The sequence below is a fragment of the Plasmodium malariae genome (genome assembly GCF_900090045.1).
Source record: "Plasmodium malariae genome assembly, chromosome: 5".
Classification (NCBI taxonomy): Eukaryota; Apicomplexa; class Aconoidasida; order Haemosporida; family Plasmodiidae; genus Plasmodium; species Plasmodium malariae.
In genome coordinates, this window is record NC_041779.1 from 1,610,269 (window position 1) to 1,634,409 (window position 24,141).

Below are 24,141 nucleotides of genomic sequence, written 5' to 3' on the forward strand. Positions count from 1 at the left end.
GGTTTCTCATATGTTTAAATAGGCACCCTGAGAAATGGATTGATTAATAAAAACGCACACGAATAGGTGCATACATATATACATATATACATATATATATACATATACATATAAATATAAGCATATGTATGTATGCATACATAATGGTAGTTTTGCTTGTAAATAAAGAAAGACCACCATATAAATGAGTAATTTCTTCTATTCTGTAAAAAGTTTTCCTCCTTTAGAAGAATAAAAAAGGGGTGTTATTCTGTATAACAAATGGGGGTACAGTGGTATAGATTAGAAAACAGTCTTCCATATAAGCCCCTTTTTTTGTATATGTTCTTTTTGCTGTTTTTGCTGTTTTTGCTGTTTTCAGTGTTTCTTCGTTCCGTTTTTGTATTTTTTTTTTTTTAAAGTACGTGATACTTTTTCCTTTTATTTGCTGAACATAATTTTGACATCATGCTTTTGTTGGTCTTTAATCCGCTAATTATATGTCCAATTTTCAAAAAGGATGAACATACCGGCTCATACTATTTGCCATATATTTTAAAAGGTAAGATATAAAACAGATAAGCGTTTGAGCAAAAAATTTGGCGCAATAGTACATTAGTTTTTAATTGTATCAGGGGCGGCGGGGGAGGTAATAAAATATGGTAATATTAAGGGGCATATTTTTGATCTGATTGAGAATAGGCACGCATACACATGCAAATATATATACATACATATACATACATACATACATACATATATATATATATATATATATATGTGTATATATGTGTATATATGCCTATGTGACGTCTGTTCCATTGCTTCGTTTTTTCTTTCTTTTCTTCTTTTCTTTATGGCTATCACAGGAATGGTACTTCCTTACCATTTCATAATTGCACACATTGGAAATTCTAATTTTTCTTAAATTTTGATGATATATAATTTGAACAAGTTTTAACTTTTCATCATTTAAAAAACTTTTAAATATAGTTATACTGATCTTGTGGAAGGAAAATGAATGATGATATATATTATAAATGTGTTATATTTTTACTAAAGCTGTAAGGGAGGAGGGAAAAAAAAGGGAATAATTATAATACATTAGTACACTGGAAACGTATATATATATATACATACATATGCATACATATATATACATATATGTACATATGTATGCATATATATGTACGTGTGCATGTACTTGGCATATGTATACACCAAAGCATTTAAACAGCTAGCACATAAATTTCACACGCTAAGTAATTACCGTAAGATTGTCCTTTGTGCCTTCCAAGGATAAAAGAAAACCCCTTTTTTCCACTAGTAACATAGTGCCTGCACTTAGTTAAACGTACACCTCCAATTTTCACAGTAGGTTCATCTCCTCCAAAATCGTAGTTAGTTGGTACAATTCTTCTATCGGGGTTGTTATTATATTGTTGCATTATGGCTTCTCTACATTTATATGATGAATATAAATAAACGAGCACAGGTAGTAGAGTTATATAAAATAATAAAAGAGTGGTTGTCAGAAATAATTTTTTATAAATACCTTTTATTGTATCTTTACGCCCTCTTTCTAATTCTAATTTTAATAATCTTTCATTTTTATATCTGATATATTCCATTAACGTTTTTGGTGTTTCTTTTTCTTTTTTTTTTGAAAAAATACCTTTAATTATTTGGAAAAATGAACTTTTTTTTTTATCGTCCTTTTTTAAGTCTTTTTGTTGATCCTTTTTTGCGCTTATTTTTGCGTCTATGATTGCTTTTATTACTGCATCTTTTTTTGCTTTTATTATTGCATCTTTTTTTGATTCTATTATTGCATCTTTTTTTGCTTTTATTATTGCATCTTTTTTTGCTTTTATTATTGCATCTTTTTTTGATTCTATTATTGCGTCTTTTTTTGATTCTATTATTGCATCTTTTTTTGATTCTATTATTGCATCTTTTTTTGCTTTTATTATTGCATCTTTTTTGCTTTATTATTGCATCTTTTTTTGATTCTATTATTGCGTCTTTTTTTGATTCTATTATTGCATCTTTTTTTGATTCTATTATTGCGTCTTTTTTTGATTCTATTCCTAGGCCTTTTTTTACCTCCATTACTGGGCCTTTTTTTACCTCCATTACTAGGTCTTTTTTTAAGGGTTCTCCTTTTACTGGCTCACTTGAAACCCCTTCATTTATGCTTTTTTTGTGGTGAGTTATTTGAGTATTATTGGCTGTTTCACTGGACTTGTTCTGAATTGTTTGTTTTTCCTTTTTGCGGGAAATTCCCCCTTCTTTTATGGGCTTCTTCTGATTATTGTTGTCTAAAGCGAGCACGGGCGCCTTATCGCTGTCTGTGCTGTCCTTGTTACTACTACCACTCCTATAACTACTTCCACTATCACTACTACTAATCGTTACATCATTGATATATGTTCCTCCCCCTTCTTTTCCCTTAATCGGCCATATGTTAGCAACTGAAAATTTTACGTTTTTCTCTTCTTTGCAGTCTACAATAGTTATTTGCAAAAGTAGTACAAATAAAAGCAAGCAAACATTTTTCTTACAAAAAATCTTATATATGTACATATTATTATATGTTACACACTAATATACGCACATATACATACATATATATATATATATATATATGTACATGTATGTATAACTGTATGGATATAACAGCGTAATAACAGTTTAAAACATAATAATTAAAACATAGAAATTGAAAATCAAACATATGATGATAAACATTATTTGAGTGAATGAACAAGCATAAATGTACGCTCCTTTTTATTTCCTTGACGCATTTGTATAAATTGTAGGGAACATAAAAAAATTAATAATTAATTAAATTGGTTACATGAATATATATATATATATATATATATATATATATATATATATATATATATATATATATATATATATATATATGCATGCACGTACGTACGCAAGTAGGTATACATATATTTGTATATATATACATGTATATATATATATATGTGTGGGTAGGCCTATATAATGAAATTTGAGACTTTTACATGTAAAACAATTTTGAAATAAAGGAAAAAAGAAAAAAAATTATTTTATATTTTAAAATATTTGCGTTTAATGAATGCTATATGCAACAAGTAAATAAGATTGTTTTAAATATTATTATAAAACTTAAACATAGAATTTTTTTATTTTTAAAAAGAAGAAAAAAAGTTTTATATATATGCCTAGACAAATTGCATGGCATGAAAAAAGGGGATTAACAAGGTATTATTCGAGTGAGAGATAAATTTAAATTTAGCAAAGGAGTAGGTAGCAACTTCGCGTTTATTACATATATTATATAGTATTACTATTTGAACTATTACAAATATATATATATATATATATATATGTATACATGCTTTTTTTTTTTTTTTTTTTTAAATATTTTGCGCTAGATAGAATATACATAAATTTGCATAATTAAATGCATATCAATACATTATATAGTTCATACATTTATATGTTTTCTTTTAACAAAAAAAGAAAAAAAAAGTCAATGTTCTGTTGTAGAAGAATAATTTGCAAACTCCTTAAGTGGTCTACATTTTTTTTTTTTTTTTTTTAATTTATCAATTTCTATATGATACTACGTTAAAAAATGGTAAACCTATATAAGGTGCCACTTTGGTATATATACATTCACACGTACATGCATACATATATACATTCACACGTACATGCATACATATATACATACATACGTACATGCATACATATATACATACATATATACATACATATATACATACATATATACATACATATATACATACATATATACATACATAGAGTTACATGTAGATCTATATATTGTCCTTTTCGCTTATTTTATGTTGTATATTCTTTTCTGCACAAATAAACTATACGTTATTGTACGTATATGAGTACATGTATATGCATACATGAAGCAAATGATGCACACAATGTATATAACTTGAGAGAGGACTAATTCTTTCGTCAGATTAGTTGAAAGATTAACATGGAATGACCACTAATTAATTCTGAGGACTTTGCCATTTTTTCCATTTTTGCAAATATTGAAGTGAGTTTATTAATCCTTGGTTATAAAGGAAAAACTCTTTTAAAAGAAGTATAATTGAGTTTAGTAACAATATTTTTAATATTTAAAATAAGAAAAAAATAATAATGAAATAAACATATAAATAAACAAATAATCAAATTAATAAGCAAATAATCAAGTTAATAAACAAATAATCAAATTAGTAAGCAAATAATCAAGTTAATAAACAAATAATCAAATTAATAAGCAAATTAATAAACAAATAATCAAATTAATAAACAAATAATCAAATTAATAAACAAATAATCAAATTAATAAGCAAATAATCAAATTAATAAGCAAATAATCAAATTAATAAGCAAATAATCAAATTAATAAGCAAATAATCAAATTAATAAGCAAATAATCAAATTAATAAACAAATAAATAAATACATAAATAATGTGAAATAAAAAATACAATATAATAACGTAAAAAAAGAATAAACAATTTAAAGTATTTCAAGAAAAAAAGAAAATTAAAAGTATCATTCAAATTAACATCAAAATTAACGTAAAAGCAAAAATAAGAATGAAGCATACAATAAAATAGGGAAACAAATACGCGTTTGAATTATTCTTATTAAATGCGAAATGCGAATTAGTTGTTTCCCTGTAACATTTTTAAAGAACGTTTCTTCAGAATTTTTATGTTTAATATTGTGAGTAACCTTGTAATATAATAGAGCTCAATACAAAATTATTTTACTCTATTTTATTCTGTTTTATCCAATATTATCCTATTTTATTTTATTTTATTTTATTTTTATTTTTTTATTTTATTTTATTTTATTATTTTTTTTTTTTTTATTATTTTTTTTTTTTTTTTTTTTTTATTTCTGTTTTATTCTTTTTGAAGATTAAACACAAGAATGGATGAAAATAACATTACTATATGTCCACTTTTCCTTTTTTTATTTTTTTTAAATTATTTTTGTGTACGGCAAAAACTAATGCATTAATTACGACATGTTTTCTTGGTAAATTTTGTACTGATGCGTAAATATGCATTTATATTATGTTATATTGTTTGAACGTACGTAAACTTTTGTTCATGTATAAATCTTATTAACAGATTTATGGGATTAAAAAAGTTTGAAAAAAAATATTTTTACTTTTAAGAGTTATTACTAATTATAAAATAAACACGCGGACCTTTTTTCGAATTAAGAATGAAATAAAAGGAAATAAGAGTAAAAAGGAAATAAGAGTAAAAAGGAAATAAGAGTAAAAAGGAAATAAGAGTAAAAAGGAAATAAAAATAAAGAAGGGAAGAAAAGTACAAAAATGCAAAAATTGCAAAAAAAGTAAAAAAGGGAAAAAAAACTATAAATTATAGCTTCTCACCCTGTTAGCTAACCTTATTTATAAATAAAAAATTATAAGGTTTAACATATCTTCATTTTAAGATCATTAATTAATAACAGTGTGCATCATATAATTATAGGCGCATACATATTTACAGCATACAATGTGTGCATGTAATATCGGAATATTTGTCGTGGTTCATATATTATATTTTGTTTATACTATCACACACCCTTTACCTCTTTGCATTTTCCTATAATATGATAACATTTCATAGCATAACGATTTATTCTATTTCAGTTATATATTTATAAGGTCATTATTTGTAAAATGGCAGTAAAAGTCGGTTGAACATGTACGTTAATAAAAAGTAGTATAATAATTTTTCATATAAAAATATGTAACATACAACACTTTTTACTCCTATTTGGTAATCCTTTAGTGCGATGTAAATATGCACACACACATATATATATATATATTTATGTACACTTGAGAGAAAAAAAAAGATAAAAATGTAAAAGCTTCAAATGCTTACAATTTAATTGTTTCTTTTTTACATATATCAATGTGTACACATATGAGCTAGTGTGTGCATTTACATATCGAAAATATTTGTGCACTTGGAGAACTGCTTATTTTATATTCTTTTCAAACGAACAGCACAGAAATAAGCATAGCAAGCTGAAGTTATGATATAGCACCATATGCCAGAGTATAGTGTGAATGTTGTACTTTAATGTACTGATGATGCGTATGTATATATATATATATATATATATATATTTATGCACGTGCGTACATACCTGAACGTTGTGAACTATGAGTATGTATAAATTATTCAGAAACTATAACACAACTACTTGCGTGCATGCACAATATACGGGTTTAAAATGAAATGCTAGTGTACATTAAATTCAATTCTGGATGTACTCTTTTTTTTTTTCTTTTCTTTTTCTTGAATAACCTATATAACGAAAGGTGGTTGGAGAAAAAAATACACAAAAATAATGTTTTATTTTTGTGTAATAAATTAAAGAAAAAATGTACTTCTCCCTCTTTACTTTTTTCGTACGAAAAAATCATAAGTATGCATTAAGGCAAGACAAAATGCATAAATAAATTTATATATAAATATATATATTATATATATTATATATATTACATATATTATATATATATTATATATACGTATATATATTTATTTACTTCCTACGTTCTGATAATTTGAATACCATTTTACGACATTCGCTAAATATGAAGTAAAATATATGCACGTATTTTTTACATACTTAAAACACATAGCTAACAAGTTAAATTGTTCAAAAACAGCTTTAATTAAAAAAAGTACTCTTTTTTGTACATATATAAACATATTACCACTATAATACACTACGAAAAGTACTACAATTTAAAACACACTCGATCGTAAAAGCACACAATAACGAATAATAAAAGGACTAACAGAAAAAGGAAAAATTACAATCAATACCATTCATCAGAACAATCTATACATTTTTTCGTACTAAACGGGTGGAGATGTAGTGCCATATACATGAAAAAAAAAAAAAAAAAAAAAAATATCACTTGAATTATATAATAATATATGGAATATATATATATATAAATATATAATTTAAAAAAAAAAAAAAAAATGATAAAATAAAGTAAAAAAGTTCATACGAATCATAAATTTCTGAACTATCCCTTGAGCGCAAAGGGAAATAAATACGTACATAATTTTTTTATAAAAAAAAAAAAAAAAAAAAAAAATTACATATACATTATCCATATATATATAAATAATATATATGTACATTTACATATATATATTTATATATAAATATATATGTATATTTACATACATAATATATGGTGAAGACTTCTACATTTTTTTCCTTTTAAAAAAAAACTTATGTATATATAATTTCTAAAAGAATCGATATTAGGTTTTTACTAACACATAAAAGTGCAATATACAACCTAATAATCATTCCTTAATAAGCACTTCACACATCATTTACCATGTATCATCATATATTATATTATCCTCTCAAAAAAGTGCTATTAATATACACTCTCTTTCTTCTACTTAATATATTATTTTGTGCTTAAAAGGAATTAGTATATGTTTTTGATGGACCGGTTGAAGTGTTGGTGCTTAAAGTTGTGGTTCCTTGACTACCAGTTGAAGATAGCTTTGTATCATCTGATGATGGTTTTCCTTCTAGTTTAGTTCCTGTGTGTTTTACTGGTGCAGCTGGTACATTTCCTCCTCTGATTTTCTTTTGTTTGTAATAGCCTAAGCCTCCTAATAAACTACCTAAGATTATAGCTACACTTGTGGCTACGGATGATATGAGCAAAATTTTCTGATTTCTTTGTTTTCTTTGGATATCATCATCTACTTTCTTTACAGATTTGGCATCAGCAACTGGATTCTTTGCTTCAACTTCAACATTGTTGAATCCAGGTACTAAAATCTTGATGGTTAAGAGGAAGGCAATGATATAAAATACTCTGGTTAATTTCATTTTGGCTTTTTTAAATTAAAAAAAAAAAAAAATACAGTAGAATCAAGAAATTTCCTAAAAAATAAATTAAAATTTTTATTACTAAAAATTTCTAATTTTAAAGTTTTTATTTGAAAATAAAGATTTTGAAGTGTAGGTTTTTTATATTATCTTTTGTTTGATTTGAAGGAAGTTTTTAAATTGTATTGTTTTATTTTAAAAAAAAAAAAAAAAAAATTTTTTAAAAGTAAAAGATAATAATTTTTTTTTTTTTTTTTGCAATATGTGAATATATATATATAAAGTTTTTTTTTTTTTTTTTTTTTTTACCTTGCTAAAATAAAGCGCGTATATATATATATATATATATATATACAATATATATGTTTGTATCTACGATATATATACAAAAAAATAGTAAATTATGCAATTACCTATAGTTTATAGTTTAAGAAACTTCTAAAAAAAAAAAAAAAATGCTATATGATATAATATAAAAAGGGTTAATTACTATTATTAGTTTATATTTTATTGTTTTTTTGCTATAATACAATGTTTAATATGCTTTACTAATATTGCATGTGCAATATTTCGGGAGTAGAAATTAAAATTTCCCTGCTTTTCCCTTGCATAATTGCATTTTTAATTAAATACCGTTAGCTTGAAATTTAGTCTTTTATAAATATTTTATACTAACTATATAATACACTTTTCTTCCTAACATGATTTTGAGTTTTTTAAGTTAGTGCAATATTTAAAAAAAAAAAAAAAAAAAAACGTACACGTATTTGTAGGATAAATATGTACGCATATATATAATATATTAAACTCATACTCATATATATATATATATATATATATATTTTATATAATAAAATAGTATGTATTTTGTGTGAAATATGAAAAAACATAAAAAACTCAAAATATTGCAATTATTATATATGGTACATAAATGCATATAATTGTATAACATATGCTAGTAGTATAAATTTTATATCACATGTATATGTATATATATGTATATTATATAACATTATTGTAGTAAATTATTAATAAAAAAAAAAAAAGTAAATTTTTTTACGGTCCCCGAGAAAATTTAAAAAAAAAAATTATAGCACTGCAATTTTTTTATTAATATATTATAATACTACGTACATATGTATTTAAACTGATTTAATAATTTTTTTTTCCTTTTATTTTTGAGGTGGTTGGAAAATAAGAAATTATTATTATAAGAATAAAAAATGTTTTATACTGCATTATGTATAAAGATATATTTTATATGTAAATATTTATTAGTGCACAAATTTCCAATGGATAAAAAGTATCCCACATTTTACGTTGACCAAAAAAAAAAAAAAAATAAATAAATATAAAATAATTTATAAAAGAAAAATACAGAGGGGGGGAAGTAATTAGCGAGTTAATAATACTATTTTTACACCATACATGTATATATATATATATATATGTATATGCATATGCATTTATGTACTTGGTTAAAAGTTGAATTTAAAAAAAAAAAAAAAATAATTTCTATTCATACTTAAAAATTGTACGAATATTAAAAATAGCAACAACCCACTGTTGTGTTGAATCTTGTTCATTTATTTTTGTATTTACAAAGGCTAAGAGGAATTCTTTATAATTAAAAAATATAGAGTAGTTATTGATATATATATTATATATATATATATATGATGAAAAAAAATAAAATAAAAACACAATATATAATAAAATATAATTAAAAGGAAAAAAATTTAACGGGCGAAATAATAATAACAGTTATGAGGAGCCACAACTTAACAAACTTAAATTTGTTAGCAACAAGGTGAAAAAATATTAATTTTTTTGCTTAATTTATTTTTATAGAAAATCTACGTTGTAATATATATATATATATATATATATATATATATATATATATATATATATATATATATATATATATATAATATATATATATATATACATATATGTAATATATTAAGTAGTATAATTATACTACTAATTTTTAGTTCTTTTTGCGCAGTAAGTTCAACACAAAATAATAGATTACGCCAAATTTTTTCTTCTATCCGAAAATCTTTACGTACAGGAAAGGTTTAATTTTTTTATTTTATTTAAGTAAAAAAAAAAGAAAACACCGCACATGATGTTAGGTATATTATTTTTTATACCGTCGATCGTATATATATATATATATATATGTTATTTACTTTTGTATACTTAATTATGTATGTTGTTGCTTATGATAATCCAACTGAATTCCAGAAGAAAAGCAGCCCTTCTGATGATACAGTTGTAATTAGAAATTTTAAATTACGAAAAAGAATGAGCAGTGTTCATAGATTTTTACTGTTAGGTAATTGTAAGTACAGGAAGTAAATATTATAAAATATATAATTGTTATTTCTATACAGTATATCTTCTTAAAAAATTAGGTATATTGTAAAAGTGTGCATATGAGAACTTGTCATGCGCTACAATAATTAAAAATATGCTTGAAACAATTTTGTTTTTTGTTTTTTTTTAAATTTCAATTTTTGGCAAATTTTAAATGGTTCAAAAGTATATAAACTTGGAAGGGTAACTTTATGGGTAATAATTGCAATTAATTTACCTGCTATTTAATTTTTATTTGCCTTAATTACTGCTATTATAATTATAGTTGTAGTTCATATAATTGTAGTTCATATAATTATCATTATTTTTTGTATTATTTTATTTTTTTATTTTATTTTTATGCTCTTCCTTAACCAACCACATCATAAGTGTAGCGAATAATTATGACTTGTGTACATGTTACTTATAATATGTGTGTGTTCTGCTTATGTATATATAATATGTACGTACGTGGTTAGCTTTAAATAAACATATGGTATATTATGATATACCCTTAAAAAACAACTTTTTTTTTTCCGTTTTTTCCCTTTTTTTCCTTTTTGGTTCAGTTTTATTGTAATTTTATTTTTCATTACGCATTATAGCACTTTCTATACGTGTTCAATTTTTCACTTCTATTTCTAATTCTTTTTGTGAATTAAGAGGGGTGCTCTTTGTGTTATAAGCGAACGCGCTGTATCTATTAGGAGAACATTATTAACGTAAAAATAATTTGGCTTCTAATTAGTGCAAAAAAATGGCAATACAACAGGGCTTGAAACGTGGGTTATTTTCAACTGCTGCATCAGGGTTAAGTAATCATTTACATAGAAATGGTATTATTAATATAAACTCAGGGGATTATAAACTAATTATTGTTTTGATGCTTGTTACGGTATACTTCATAATGTATGTTATACCTTTCATATTGCTGCTTCAGGTAATGTACCAATCTTTTAGTAATTATACCCTCAGTTTTTAACTACTTATAGTTACTTGTGTATATGTATTTAATTTTGCTGATTTGTTTAATTGTTTATACGTATTTAAGTAAATATTTGTATTTAACATTTTTTTCTTTTTTTCTGAAAGTCTCAAAGAAGAAGGGGAATGGATAATGACCACATAAATAGGGCTGGTAATAACAACAATGAGGATTCATCATCTGATTCGGGTTATAAGACAGATTCAGAAGATAAGGAAAAAGGAAACTAGTAAATAGGGAAAAGGTGTAATGATTTGTTGAAGAGTATTAGTAATGATTTGATGAAGAGTATTAGTAATGATTTGATGAAGAGTATTAGTAATGATTTGATGAAGAGTATTAGTATGATTTGATGAAGAGTATTAGTAATGATTTGATGAAGAGTATTAGTAGATGATTTGATGAAGAGTATTAGTAGTGATTTGATGAAGAGTATTAGTAATGATTTGATGAAGAGTATTAGTAATGATTTGATGAAGAGTATTAGTAATGATTTGATGAAGAGTATTAGTAATGATTTGATGAAGAGTATTAGTAATGATTTGATGAAGAGTATTAGTATGATTTGATGAAGAGTATTAGTAATGATTTGATGAAGAGTATTAGTAATGATTTGATGAAGAGTATTAGTAATGATTTGATGAAGAGTATTAGTAATGATTTGATGAAGAGTATTAGTAATAATTTGATGAAGAGTATACTTGTCTTAATACGTTATTTTAAAATTGGTATATTATAATGCCCTTATAGTGTATTTTAAAATGGCTTAATATTGTGAGTCCCTTTTTTTTTGAACCCATTCGCACTTGTAACGGATACACATAAATTCGTTTCGTTGTATATGTATTATGTATGTTTGTGCATATATATATTTGGGCATATGTATGTTGGCATGGCTGTTTGTATGTTTTTATGCGGACGCTTTTTTGTTTAGTGTGTTTTTTAGAAAAGGCTTTATATTATCCATTTGATTCCTCATAGCGCATTTAATATATGGGCTGTTTCTACAAATATAATTTTAAAATTAGTAGTTTTTTTTTAAAAGCTTATTTACTTTTTTTGTTATGTTCGTTTAATTTTAATTAATTTTGATTTATTTAATTGCAGATTATTTTGATTTATTTTAATTTTAATTAATCTAGTTTAGTTAATTTAGTTTAGTTAATTCAGTTTAGTTAATTCAGTTTAGTTAATTCAGTTTAGTTAATTTAATTAATTTAGCTAATTTAGTTCATTTAGTTCATTTTAATATATTTTAATTAATTTCAATTTATTTAGTTAATTTTAGTTAATTTTAATTATTTTTAATTTATATAATTTAATTTTCTTTTTTTTTTAAGTCATACATTATGATGAGGAAACAACGTTGTATACTAGTACTACAAAATTATGAGAAACAGAGATAACAAAAAAAAAAAAAAAAAATAAAATAAAAAATAAAAAATAAAAAAAGAGCATAAAAAAAAAAAAAATGGTTAAAATGAGGATTAAAAATAAACGAAATGATTGTTGTAGGAATAAAAATTTCTTATAATTTAAGATGATGCATATCTAAGACAAAGGCTATAAATGTGTAGACTATAAACATCCTTTTCCTTCATTAAGGTTGTCAATGAATTGTTCATGCTCTTTTAGAGGAATCATTTTATTATGTATACTAAAAATTTTACAAGTAAACTGCTTAAGATAAGATTAAACAGGAATATAAAGAAGCACTTGTAATACAGGAAAAGCTCATATGTGTATTTTCGTACGGTTATATATAAGATATTGGTCTAGTGCACAATATAGTTTTATGAGGAATGAAATTGTAGCTTCAAATGGGAGTTTACTAATTGCGAAATTGCAAAGAGGAAAAACATATACATACTCTATGTATGCAAGTGTGTATATGTATGTATTTAAGTATGTATATATGCATGTAAGTATGCATATATGTATATACGTACATCCTCATGGGGCGCATTCGATCATTTCTTAAGTGGATGTTGTAGTGATTATAAAAGGGTGAGTCTGCACAAAATTATACTTCCTTTTTTTTTTTTTTTTTTTACTGTACTGTTTTCTACATATTGTCAATTTTTCTCTATTTAAAAACAATAAAAAGAATTATTAACATAACAGTTTTACTTAGTCATACTGTGTATAGTGAATTGAGTGCATATTTTGTAATCCATGCCCCTTATAATAAGTAAAAAAAAATGTAGATTCATCTTCTTTTATGATGGAACTGTTATAGCATTTATGATCATTATATATATGTTTTGGGGAGCCTATCATAATTGCATTTTCTTTCGTATAATACAAATAACATAAATCTAAATAATCTTTATCTATATAATTAGTCAAGTAATGATCACTCAACTTTGTAATATTTTGTAATAATTTATTTTCTTTAAAAAGATTAACATCATTACAATTGAATGATATATTCGTCCCATTATCAACAGAACAAGCTATATATTGTCCACCCGTACTCTTAGTACTAATATTTACTCCTGTGTAAAAATAAAAGCCTAACTCGTCGTTGAATATGTGAGGTGTTAGGGCAAAAAATGGGCTGTCCGCTTGAAATCCGGAATAGTTGATTTTAATTTGTGTTCTACAAATTACATTAAAGGGAGCATATAATTATATGCATTTGGAAGTATGTATATGTGAGCATTCATGTATTAGTGCATTGATATATTCGTGCATTGGTATATTCGTGCATTGGTATATTCGTGCATTGGCATATTCGTGCATTGGTGCATGTATTTAAGTATGTATATAAGAACATACATACATATATATGCACGTATTATGCACGTGCAACAAAAGAAAACAGAGCTAAAACTATGCAAAAGGAACTATCTTCTATATACCCGAATTTTTGTTTATGCATACCTCCAATTTCTTCCATCATCATCACTGGCAGTGCAAGATGCCAAGTGATCTTCGTTTTTATTGTTTTTTAATTGATTAGAATGTGTACCACAAATTAATAAATAAGTTTTATTAGAAATTTTTAAAGGAGCGGATGAATAAGATGAATAGTTTTTATTATTAAAAATATCATTATCTATGACTACATTTTCTTTTGTAAATGTAGTCCCATCTTGGCTACTCCAACGGTAACAATCCTTAGTATTAGTTTTGTCATTGTTTATATATTCGCAAATTATAAGTATAATTTGATTATCATCCACAAAATTAAAAATAGATACAGGTTTAATTTTATAAAATTTTCCTAATAATTCTGATTGTGATATCCATCTATTGTTTTCTTTTTTCTGTATATATACATGTGATTCTGTATTTTTTATATCATGTTCAACGCAATATTTATATAACTCCTTTTTAAATGCAAAATGAACATCCTGTGAACACTGTGTGGTATTATTTAAACTGGACGTTTCATCATTTATAAGAATGATGTTCTTGTTTTTTCTTTCACTACAGAGATAAACTACAATATGCAGGAGGAATAATGCTATTCTTAGTAAAATCATAATGCTGAGTGGGGGTAGCAGCAGCAAAGAAAAGCGCTTGCTGTTGGTTTCAGTATGTATGGGGTTGTAGTATGTAAGAGGTTGATGTGTATATGTGGTTGATGTGTATACGTGGTTGATGTGTATACGTGGTTGATGTGTATATGTGGTTGATGTGTATATGTGGTTGATGTGTATATGTGGTTGATGTGTATATGTGGTTGATGTGTATATGTGGTTGATGTGTATGTGGTTGATGTGTATATGTGGTTGATGTGTATATGTGGTTGATGTGTATATGTGGTTGATGTGTATATGTGGTTGATGTGTATAGTGGTTGATGTGTATATGTGGTTGATGTGTATATGTGGTTGATGTGTATATGTGGTTGATGTGTATATGTGGTTGATGTGTATATGTGTGATGTGTATGGTTGAAGTACGTGTATGGTTGAAGTACGTGTATGGTTGAAGTACGTGTATGGTTGAAGTACGTGTATGGTTTGAAGTACTTATGCGAGTGTGTTAATACATATGTGCGTACTTACATATTTGTGATTGTACTATGAAACCAATACAATAAGAGATATGAAAGGTAGCCTAAGTTTCATGAAAGACTTTTATTTATCGTGATAAAAGGAATAAGTACTTCAAGAGAAGGAAAAAATCATTTAAAATGGATATTTCAGTTAAAAGAAAAAAGTGTCAATGGGTATAATGATCTACACAACGGAAGAGCAAAAAAAAAAAAAAAAAAAACATATCTATCTATCTATATATATATATATATATATATGCAGAATAATTTTTACTGAAAAATTCAGGTGTAAAACGGATAATACTTCGTACGTTTTAGGGAAAGTTAAAATATACTTGGTATAGTAAATGTAATGTTAATTAAAAAAAAAAAAAAAAGTACACCTATATATATATGTGTATATGTAAACAAGGAAAAAAGGCTATTCATGGATATTAAAATTTGTTATTATTGCGGAAGAAAAAATTCTTTTAGCTCAAAAATGTAACAGCCCTTTTATTAATTGGTATTAAATAGTAGTGGTCTATAAAAAAATAATTAGAATTACTCTAAAAAAATATTTTTTTTTTTTTTTTTGTTTTTCCCCTTAATTTGTTTGAATTTGTTGACTATTTATCCTGCAAAAAGATTTAAAAAAAAAAAACTCTGCGTAAAAATATGAGGTTAAAATATTTTAAAAATATGTGTAATTCAAAATTTTCTTTTTTACACATTCGAATTAGCTGATAAGAATTTTACTATGAAAAGGAAACAGGAGAATTAATCAAAAAAGAGAAAATAGAATAGTTCCTTATTTATTTTATTTTTAATTTATTATTATTATTTTTATATTTATGAACAATAGTTCATTTAATTTTTCGTAATAATTTCCTTTTAATTTAATAATTTTTTAAACAAAATTTTGTACTAGTACATTATTTTGTACGCTTATAAAACCGCGTATAAAAAGCAGTTAAATCAATATAAGTTTACATCATGTAAAGGGTTAATATTATATGTTTGTACTACACATTAAAACAATAGCGAAAATAGGATTATTAGGGAGAGGTGGCTGGAAAAAAGTAGAATAATTTTTTTCTTTGATTTTTTAATAATTATATTTGATGTACTTTTTTTTTTTTTATATGTTAATTTTTAAATGAGAAAATATGAAATAGAGAACTAATCTATTTTTACACATGTGAAATTTATTCTTTTAAATTGTGTAGTGGTGTTTGTTTGATGAAGAGTTTTTCCTATTTGAACATATATATGGGTATTTCCCGCGGGTTTGGCGTGTTTAACCTTTTATACAAGTATGCATATGTACAGATATGTACATATATGTATATGTATGTATATGTATGTATATGTATGTATATGGATGTGTATGTATGTATATGTATGTATATGTATGTCTATGTATGTACGTATGTGCATATATATATGTATGTTTATGAAGGCAAATTAACCCAATTTAAGGAGTCGTATTGTATTATTGAAAACATTTTACAAAATAAAAAATGAACGAGAAAAATTTACACGGATAATTATTTTTTTAAAAATGGACTTTTACAAATATGGGATATTTCAGGTGTTTTAAAATTAAAGAAAATGGAAGGCTGTTAGTTTTTAGTGATATATACATACATGCATCTCCCTACCCAAACACACACCTATGTGTATACATATGTAGACTTAACGCTATTTTATATATTCTCATGTTTAATTATTATAAATTTTTATATCACTATAGAAGGTTTACCATATATTTATCCTTTTATTCATAAAAGCGAAATAATTTATTATATGTCCATTCATTAAAATGAAATACTGTAAAGTATATGGAACTTGTTTTTTTATTCTTATGCAGAAAAAAAAAAGAATAGAAGAAAAAAAAAAAAACAAAATTACCGTACAGTATAGTGCAATACAATGTAATACAATATAATATAATATAATACAATATAATACAATATAATATGAAATACTATGTAAAAGATTTTGCTTTATAATATTATATAATACAAAGGCTTACATTTACCGATTAGTTACAACTCTGAAATTATGATTAATGGCTTGAATAGCAGTAAAAAAAAAAAAAAAAAAAAAAAAAGAAAAGAAATAGTCATGTTGTGTATTGGCTTATTTTAGATATGAAGCAAGCAGAAGTAAGGATGTTTCATTTTTTTTTTTTTTTAATTTTTATTGATATGTATATATATATGTATATATGTATTTATGCGAGTATAGGAAAAAACAATAACAAAAAAAAATAAAATATAATTAAATTATATTAAATTAAATTTTCTACTTCACAAGGGAGTGTTACTTTTTTCCTGTTTAAGTAAGATATTTTCGTTGTACCTACTACAATATTTCTCTGAATGGTAAATAGTATATTGTTTTGGTAGCAATACTCAAATATAATTTTCATGATACATTTTGGTGTTATATATATATACGTGTTGTATTGCATTAGGGCTTAATTTTTCTTTTTTTCTATTATTTTTCTATAATTTTTCTACTAATTTTCTATAATTTTTCTACTATTTTTCTATAATTTTTCTACTAATTTTCTATAATTTTTCTACTAATTTTCTATAATTTTTCTACTAATTTTCTATAATTTTTCTACTAATTTTCTATAATTTTCTACTAATTTTCTATAATTTTTCTACTAATTTTCTATAATTTTTCTACTAATTTTCTATAATTTATCTACTAATTTTCTATTATTTTTTTTTTTTTTTTCGTTTTTTTGTTGTTCTTTATGTTGTGCTATTTGTTCTTTTTGATGACTATTTTTTTTTTTTTTTATCTTTTTTTTCTGAAGTATATATATTTTTGTCAAATTTGTTTTTTCTTTTTTTTTTTTTTGTAAATAAGAATATTAATTATATATGAAAGAGGTGCTTCTTTTTTTGTACTTTTTTTTTTTTTTTTTTTTATACTAAAAATTAATACTTATGTAAGATTAGGCCTACTACACAATTTCGTCAATTTCGTAATAACACTTAGATTTGTTCTAAATAATAATAGTTAAAAAAAAAAAAAAATTATGGAATATAGCAGCAGTGAGTTTTCTGATGCAGATTCATGCATTTATTCATCGGTAAAAACATTAGATAGGGAACGGTGTAATAACATCATTTCTCCTTTTTTATATAGAAAACCAAAAAAAAAGAGGGGTATTAAAAATGCTTTATCTAAATTATTTACGGCATCTTTGTTATCCAATTCGTTATACCCAACGCCAAGTGTGAGAAGAAAAATAAAAATATAAGAGGGATGTGCATGCGTTTATATATAGATGCATATATGCTTATTTACGCAATTGTATTTATTGAAATATCGACTTTTTGGAAGAAAGTCCATATGTATGTATTATCTACATATTATATACGTATATATATATATAAGTACGCCTATGCATATGAAGGTTTGTATTTATGTAAGAATGCACATGCGTATGTATGTGTATATCTTTTGCTGTAGGGACAAGAAATAACGGCAGGCAATAGAATATTTGATACCAAATTACGCATTAGTCGTCGTGATAAAATACAAATGGATGGAAATTATAGAAACATAGTAGATCGTTTGAAAAAGGAAAAGGAAATTAATGAACTAAGTGATAACTGTAGTGATACAGCAGAAACGTCATCCTATACTTCAGGGGAAAACGAATATGATAGTGTTAATAGCTTCGGTGATAGTTTGGATGAGAGTGTTGATGATGAGTCGATGGAATTCCAAATGGAGGATATAAAGATATTGAAAGATAACAAAATAATAGAAGACCATGAAATTCCATATAGTTGTAAAGCATCAGATTTTAATTATAATATATCTGAAGAAGATTTAGATGATATATTGAATCATTTAATTGATCCTTTAAAGTATAGACAGATGTTTGTTTTATTTAATTATGTTCATAATATTCAAAGAAATAAGTGTCTTCAAATGCAAGATATTTTAAAAAAGTATTGTGAATATTTGGGAAAAGAGAAAAATTTACCTGATGAAATAATTAATAAAATATGGGCAAAAAATTGTTCATACATGATAAGTGAAATATTGAAAAAGGACTTTGCTGATTTTAATTCTTTAAATGGGATGTTAAAACTTGGATCAGTTCAACGTTATGAATTTGCTAACTTTTTAAATGATACAAAATTATCCTGGGAAACATTTACACGAGAAATGGACAATAAATTGATGGAAATGATATATATCGATATAGAACGTGGGTCCATTGAGGGGGATGACTTAATGAAATCCGACTCCTAATACATTCAGTTCTACTGTTTTTTAGAAATGATCCACTAAAGGAGGTATCAAGACGGGTGAGGGAGTGTGCACAAGCATAATACACAAAATATAGCTAATATGCATATATGTTCATATGTATGCTTGTGGGTAATTTTTGCTGATAATATATGCTATATATATATATGCACGCGTAAGGCCCCTTTCATTCGGTTAGTGTCCGTTTGTTAGTTCAGTCACTCGTTCGGTCCCTCGTCCAGTCATCCGCCCAGCCATTCATGGATTTTTTATTTTTTCCATCTTTCATGTAATAAACTCCTTTATGTAAATTACCCTCAAATATAATTCTGAACCTTTTTTATTATTAAACCTACCTTAGGATATACTTTTCCTGCCTTATTATATTTAGACTTGCCGTAATATATATATATATATATATATATATATATATATATGTAAAGATTATTTCCGTGTGATAAAACGTATTTCCATAGGAGTAAACTTCTTCCTAACGTTTAACAATGTCAACATTTTACCAAAATTACATAAATACTTCGATAATTTCTGCAACAAAAGAGAGACCTCCAAGATGTAGATTTAATTTTATATGTCCTCCTGAATGGCCGATTTGTTATTTATGGTACACGTGATAACTGTTTTTACTTCAACTAGTAGGGTTTTCATTTTTTTGAGATATCCAATTTTTAGTGAAACGTACTTGTACATTAAGCTTGAAGAGTGCATTTACGCCCTTGTGTACACATACATGAATAGGCAAATGCACAAACATGCGAACACGCGCAAACACGCAAAAATGCAAACACACGAATATATATATATATATATATATATATATATATATGCGTTAAGCAAACTTTATATGGCATTTGTTTCTTTTCATGAACACAATAATAAGCGGCCATTATTCGTTCTTGTCTCCTATTTTTAAGAACGATTCAGTGGTATAAAAAAAGTGGGAAGCAGGAGCCCTATATTTTTACTGAAATAATTTTGTGCAAAAGGATTTCATTATATTCTTTAGTGATTATCGAAAGGAAAAACTTACGGAAGTACATTTTTTTTTTTTTTTTTTTTTTTTTTGCAGAATGGTAAAAAGGAAATTATCAAAACGTTAGAACAACATACATAAATATATATATGCACAAGTGACAAGGTGGGAATGAAAGAAAACTCCAACTGACACTTTTACTTACGAATAATGACCATATTGGTACAAAATATATTTGGTAAAAAAATTCTGAACCGTTAACACAATTATTTATTTATAAGAGAGGGGAGAAATAGCTACAAGATAAAACTTATTTATCATTTGACAAAACTAAAATGATAGTTATATAAAACTATAGCGAGCAATAGACTAAAGGTGCAATTTTTATAAATACTGCATGCATATATGTCTACACGATTAATTTTTTTTTTTTGTTATTATTTTTTATTTTATGTAACAATAAGAGGAAGGAGGGTTTTGCTGAAATGTCTAGAAGGAAGCTAACATAAAGGGATCACTCACATATTAGGTAATTACTTCAAAATTATATCCGTAAATTATTTTGTTTTCGTAATTATATTGTATATATTCATATACACATATGTACATTATAAGTATATAATGTTAAAGTTAAAAGTGCATACGGGGGGTGGGGGACACAACAAGGTTATAACGTCTATACATATACTTATATATATAGTTACATCAATACAATTTTCTTAATTTGCAAAATGTGCGCAGCGCTTGTATCGTTGTAATTGGTGTATATTTAAATAATGCAGCTGATATACTTGTTATTTTTAAAAAATCCATGTTAGAATATTAAAGGACGTATATGTTGTCTGTATTGTTTTTACGTGTATATGTAATGTAGGAGCGTACGTATATATATATATATATATATATATATATATATATATATATATATATATATAAATTAATATGACGATATTTTATTAGGGAGTTTTATTCAAAAGGTATAACTTTTCATAATTAAAGCTTATAATGATAATCAAAAACAAAATAATAATATAAACTATATGACAAAAAAAAAAAAAAGTATTACTTTAATAGTAATAAATCATTTTATATATCTATCTGTATCTATCTATATCTATCTATATATATCTATATATATCTATATCTATCTATATATATCTATATATATCTATATCTATCTATATATATCTATATATATCTATATATATCTATATATATCTATATCTATCTATATATATCTATATCTATCTATATATATCTATATATATCTATATATATATATGAGTGCACAAAACAAAATCTACGATGTTAGTAGATATATAAAACATACGTATACACATAAAAAATGCAAAACTTTAAAAGAAATAGAATAGAGTCTTATATTTTATGAACAAATATAAGGAACATATTTCTTTTAAAATACATTTAACATATAAAATATATTATTTTGCTTTGTTATGTTTTGTTTTCACCTAAAAGGATAATTACATTGGGGGCTTCTTTTTTAGGTTCCATTGCTTTTTTGCTTCAATATTTTTTTCTTTTTTTTTTTTTTAGACCCATTTAATTCCTCCTTCAGCATGTAACGCAAACAACAATTATGCAGTAAAGGAGGACTTTCTAAATATGGGTAATTTAAAATATTTAATTAGACAAATGAATATATTTGCGCAGGTATATATATATATATATATATATATATATATATATACATATACATTGCTGCTCCTTAAAATATTCGTGCGCCCTTACTGGATGGCACGCAAACAGTAACAATTATACGATGGCGTGGAGAAATAAATAAAAAAAAAAAAAAAAAAAAAAAAAGAAAGAAAGGAATTTTTTGAATTATCTTTTCATCATTATTTACTTATACGTTACATACTTTGCTCGAGAAAAATGGTGGTTTCTCTCTTTAACCCATATAAACCATTGTTTTTCTCTTATCCATGAATTAATAAAAGACTCCATCCATAGGTTAAACATAATTTGTTTATCATTTTTCCATTTAGACCAATTATTAGATCTATTTTCTCTAATATACTGTTCTTTATTCATAACCCAACTATTCCACTGAACCATTTCTTTATTAAGTCTTTCTCTCCAATTTAGCCAATTAGCTCTATCTTGTAAATTTACTGATCTGGCCCAACTTTCTTCCCATTTCGACCAGTATTTATCTTCTTCACATTTCCAGTCAGTCATAATCCACGTAACAATTCTTTGATTTTTCCACTTTAGCCATTCTTTGACACTCCATACATCTAAATATGATTCATTGTCATTAATCCAGTTTTTCCAATCTTTTTCCATTAACTCTTTTCCTTCTGTTGTCATCCATTCTTTCCATTCATTTTCATCTAATGTTAAAGATTTTTTCAAAATATCTGATTTTATATTTTCTAAATTTTCATGATAATGCATCCATTTTGATTCCATAAATTTTATAAAGTCATTCCAATCCTTTTCCTTTCCAACTAGCCATTTCATCTTTTCGTTTTCTATGGTATTATAAAATTCATTCCATTCTACTTCAATATTCCCTAGCCATTTGTTCCACTCATTGTCCTTCCACTCTTCTGTTTTACCTAAGAGTCCTGGGTGAAATTCTATGGCTGGGGGCATATTATAATGAAGGCTTTGGGTCATTGGGGGTGGCTAAAAGGGGTAAAAGCACAAATGCATATTACGTAAACATATACAACATAACATAATGGGCACATGGTAAAACGTACAACACGTACATGCGTAATTGCGTAACTGGGGAATTACGTAAATGCGTAAATATGTACACGCATAAGCACATAGAAATTCACAAAATACATAAGATTAGTACAAATTGGTAAGGGGGGAGATGTAACTATCCCCTCATATTCAATTTTTATGTATATATAATGTATGCATATACCTGCGTAACTCTACTAAGCAACACGGAGGTTGAAGAAAATAGATACATAATGGCCGAAAAAATGGACGTAAGAACATTCATGGCCGGATTATTCTGATGCGCCATTCGTTGATAATCCATGGGCATTGTCCTTGGTGCCGGTCGAAAATTAGTATTGGTATTTTGTGTGGGTACATAATCATATACTTGTCTATAATATGGATCCATTTTTTTTTTTGTTTTGTTTTTTTAAAATAAAAAAATTATACAAAATGGAATGAACACGTTGCTGGAAAAAGAAGAATCTTACGGTTTAAGATGTACTACACTATGTACACATAACACATAAATGTTCATAGTATATATATATTGTATACTATGTGTGCATATAAATATATGAATTATGGATTGATTATTCCATGTATAACTATTAGTGAATTCTATGTGTCCCTAATTTTATTTGAAAAGGGTAAAAAAAAAAGTCAACAAAAAAATACTACAGTTTTAGTTAAAGGAAAATAAAAAAAAGAAAAAGAAAAAAAGAAAAGGTGCACATAAAACTAATATTATAGGTAAATATTTACATCTTATGTGCTTAAAAAAAAAATGAAAAAAAAAAATTATAACAAAATTTTGTTAATTGTATATATATGCATAATACGTATGTATATATAAATATTCAAAATATACAAACATGTGTATATATGTATAATATTTAG

The 24,141-nt window shown here is 25.0% G+C and overlaps 6 protein-coding genes across 6 annotated transcripts; 2 read left to right on the forward strand and 4 right to left on the reverse strand.

The window, feature by feature from the left end:
* Positions 1–781: 781 nt before the first annotated feature.
* PmUG01_05040300 (uncharacterized protein) lies at positions 782–2,565 on the reverse strand (the record flags this gene model as incomplete). The annotated part of the gene is given in 3 exon segments (XM_029003623.1): positions 782–977; positions 1,237–1,682; positions 1,696–2,565. The coding sequence occupies 3 exon segments, from the start codon at positions 2,563–2,565 to the stop codon at positions 782–784; spliced, it is 1,512 nt and encodes a 503-aa protein (XP_028860550.1).
* A 4,931-nt stretch (positions 2,566–7,496) lies between these two features.
* PMUG01_05040500 (early transcribed membrane protein) lies at positions 7,497–7,919 on the reverse strand (the record flags this gene model as incomplete). Its single annotated transcript, XM_029003624.1, has 1 exon — positions 7,497–7,919. The coding sequence occupies one exon, from the start codon at positions 7,917–7,919 to the stop codon at positions 7,497–7,499; it is 423 nt and encodes a 140-aa protein (XP_028860551.1).
* Positions 7,920–11,040: 3,121 nt separating this feature from the next.
* PmUG01_05040600 (uncharacterized protein) lies at positions 11,041–11,498 on the forward strand (the record flags this gene model as incomplete). Its single annotated transcript, XM_029003625.1, has 2 exons — positions 11,041–11,178; positions 11,376–11,498. 2 exons carry the CDS (start codon positions 11,041–11,043, stop codon positions 11,496–11,498), a joined length of 261 nt encoding a protein of 86 aa, XP_028860552.1.
* A 1,900-nt stretch (positions 11,499–13,398) lies between these two features.
* Positions 13,399–14,759, reverse strand: PmUG01_05040800 (uncharacterized protein; the record flags this gene model as incomplete). The annotated part of the gene is made up of 2 exons (XM_029003626.1): positions 13,399–13,870; positions 14,155–14,759. The coding sequence occupies 2 exons, from the start codon at positions 14,757–14,759 to the stop codon at positions 13,399–13,401; spliced, it is 1,077 nt and encodes a 358-aa protein (XP_028860553.1).
* A 3,556-nt stretch (positions 14,760–18,315) lies between these two features.
* PmUG01_05040900 (Plasmodium exported protein (PHIST), unknown function) lies at positions 18,316–19,547 on the forward strand (the record flags this gene model as incomplete). The annotated part of the gene is made up of 2 exons (XM_029003627.1): positions 18,316–18,516; positions 18,753–19,547. 2 exons carry the CDS (start codon positions 18,316–18,318, stop codon positions 19,545–19,547), a joined length of 996 nt encoding a protein of 331 aa, XP_028860554.1.
* Positions 19,548–22,401: 2,854 nt separating this feature from the next.
* PmUG01_05041000 (tryptophan-rich antigen) lies at positions 22,402–23,184 on the reverse strand (the record flags this gene model as incomplete). Its single annotated transcript, XM_029003628.1, has 1 exon — positions 22,402–23,184. The coding sequence occupies one exon, from the start codon at positions 23,182–23,184 to the stop codon at positions 22,402–22,404; it is 783 nt and encodes a 260-aa protein (XP_028860555.1).
* Between the last annotated feature and the right edge of the window lie 957 nt (positions 23,185–24,141).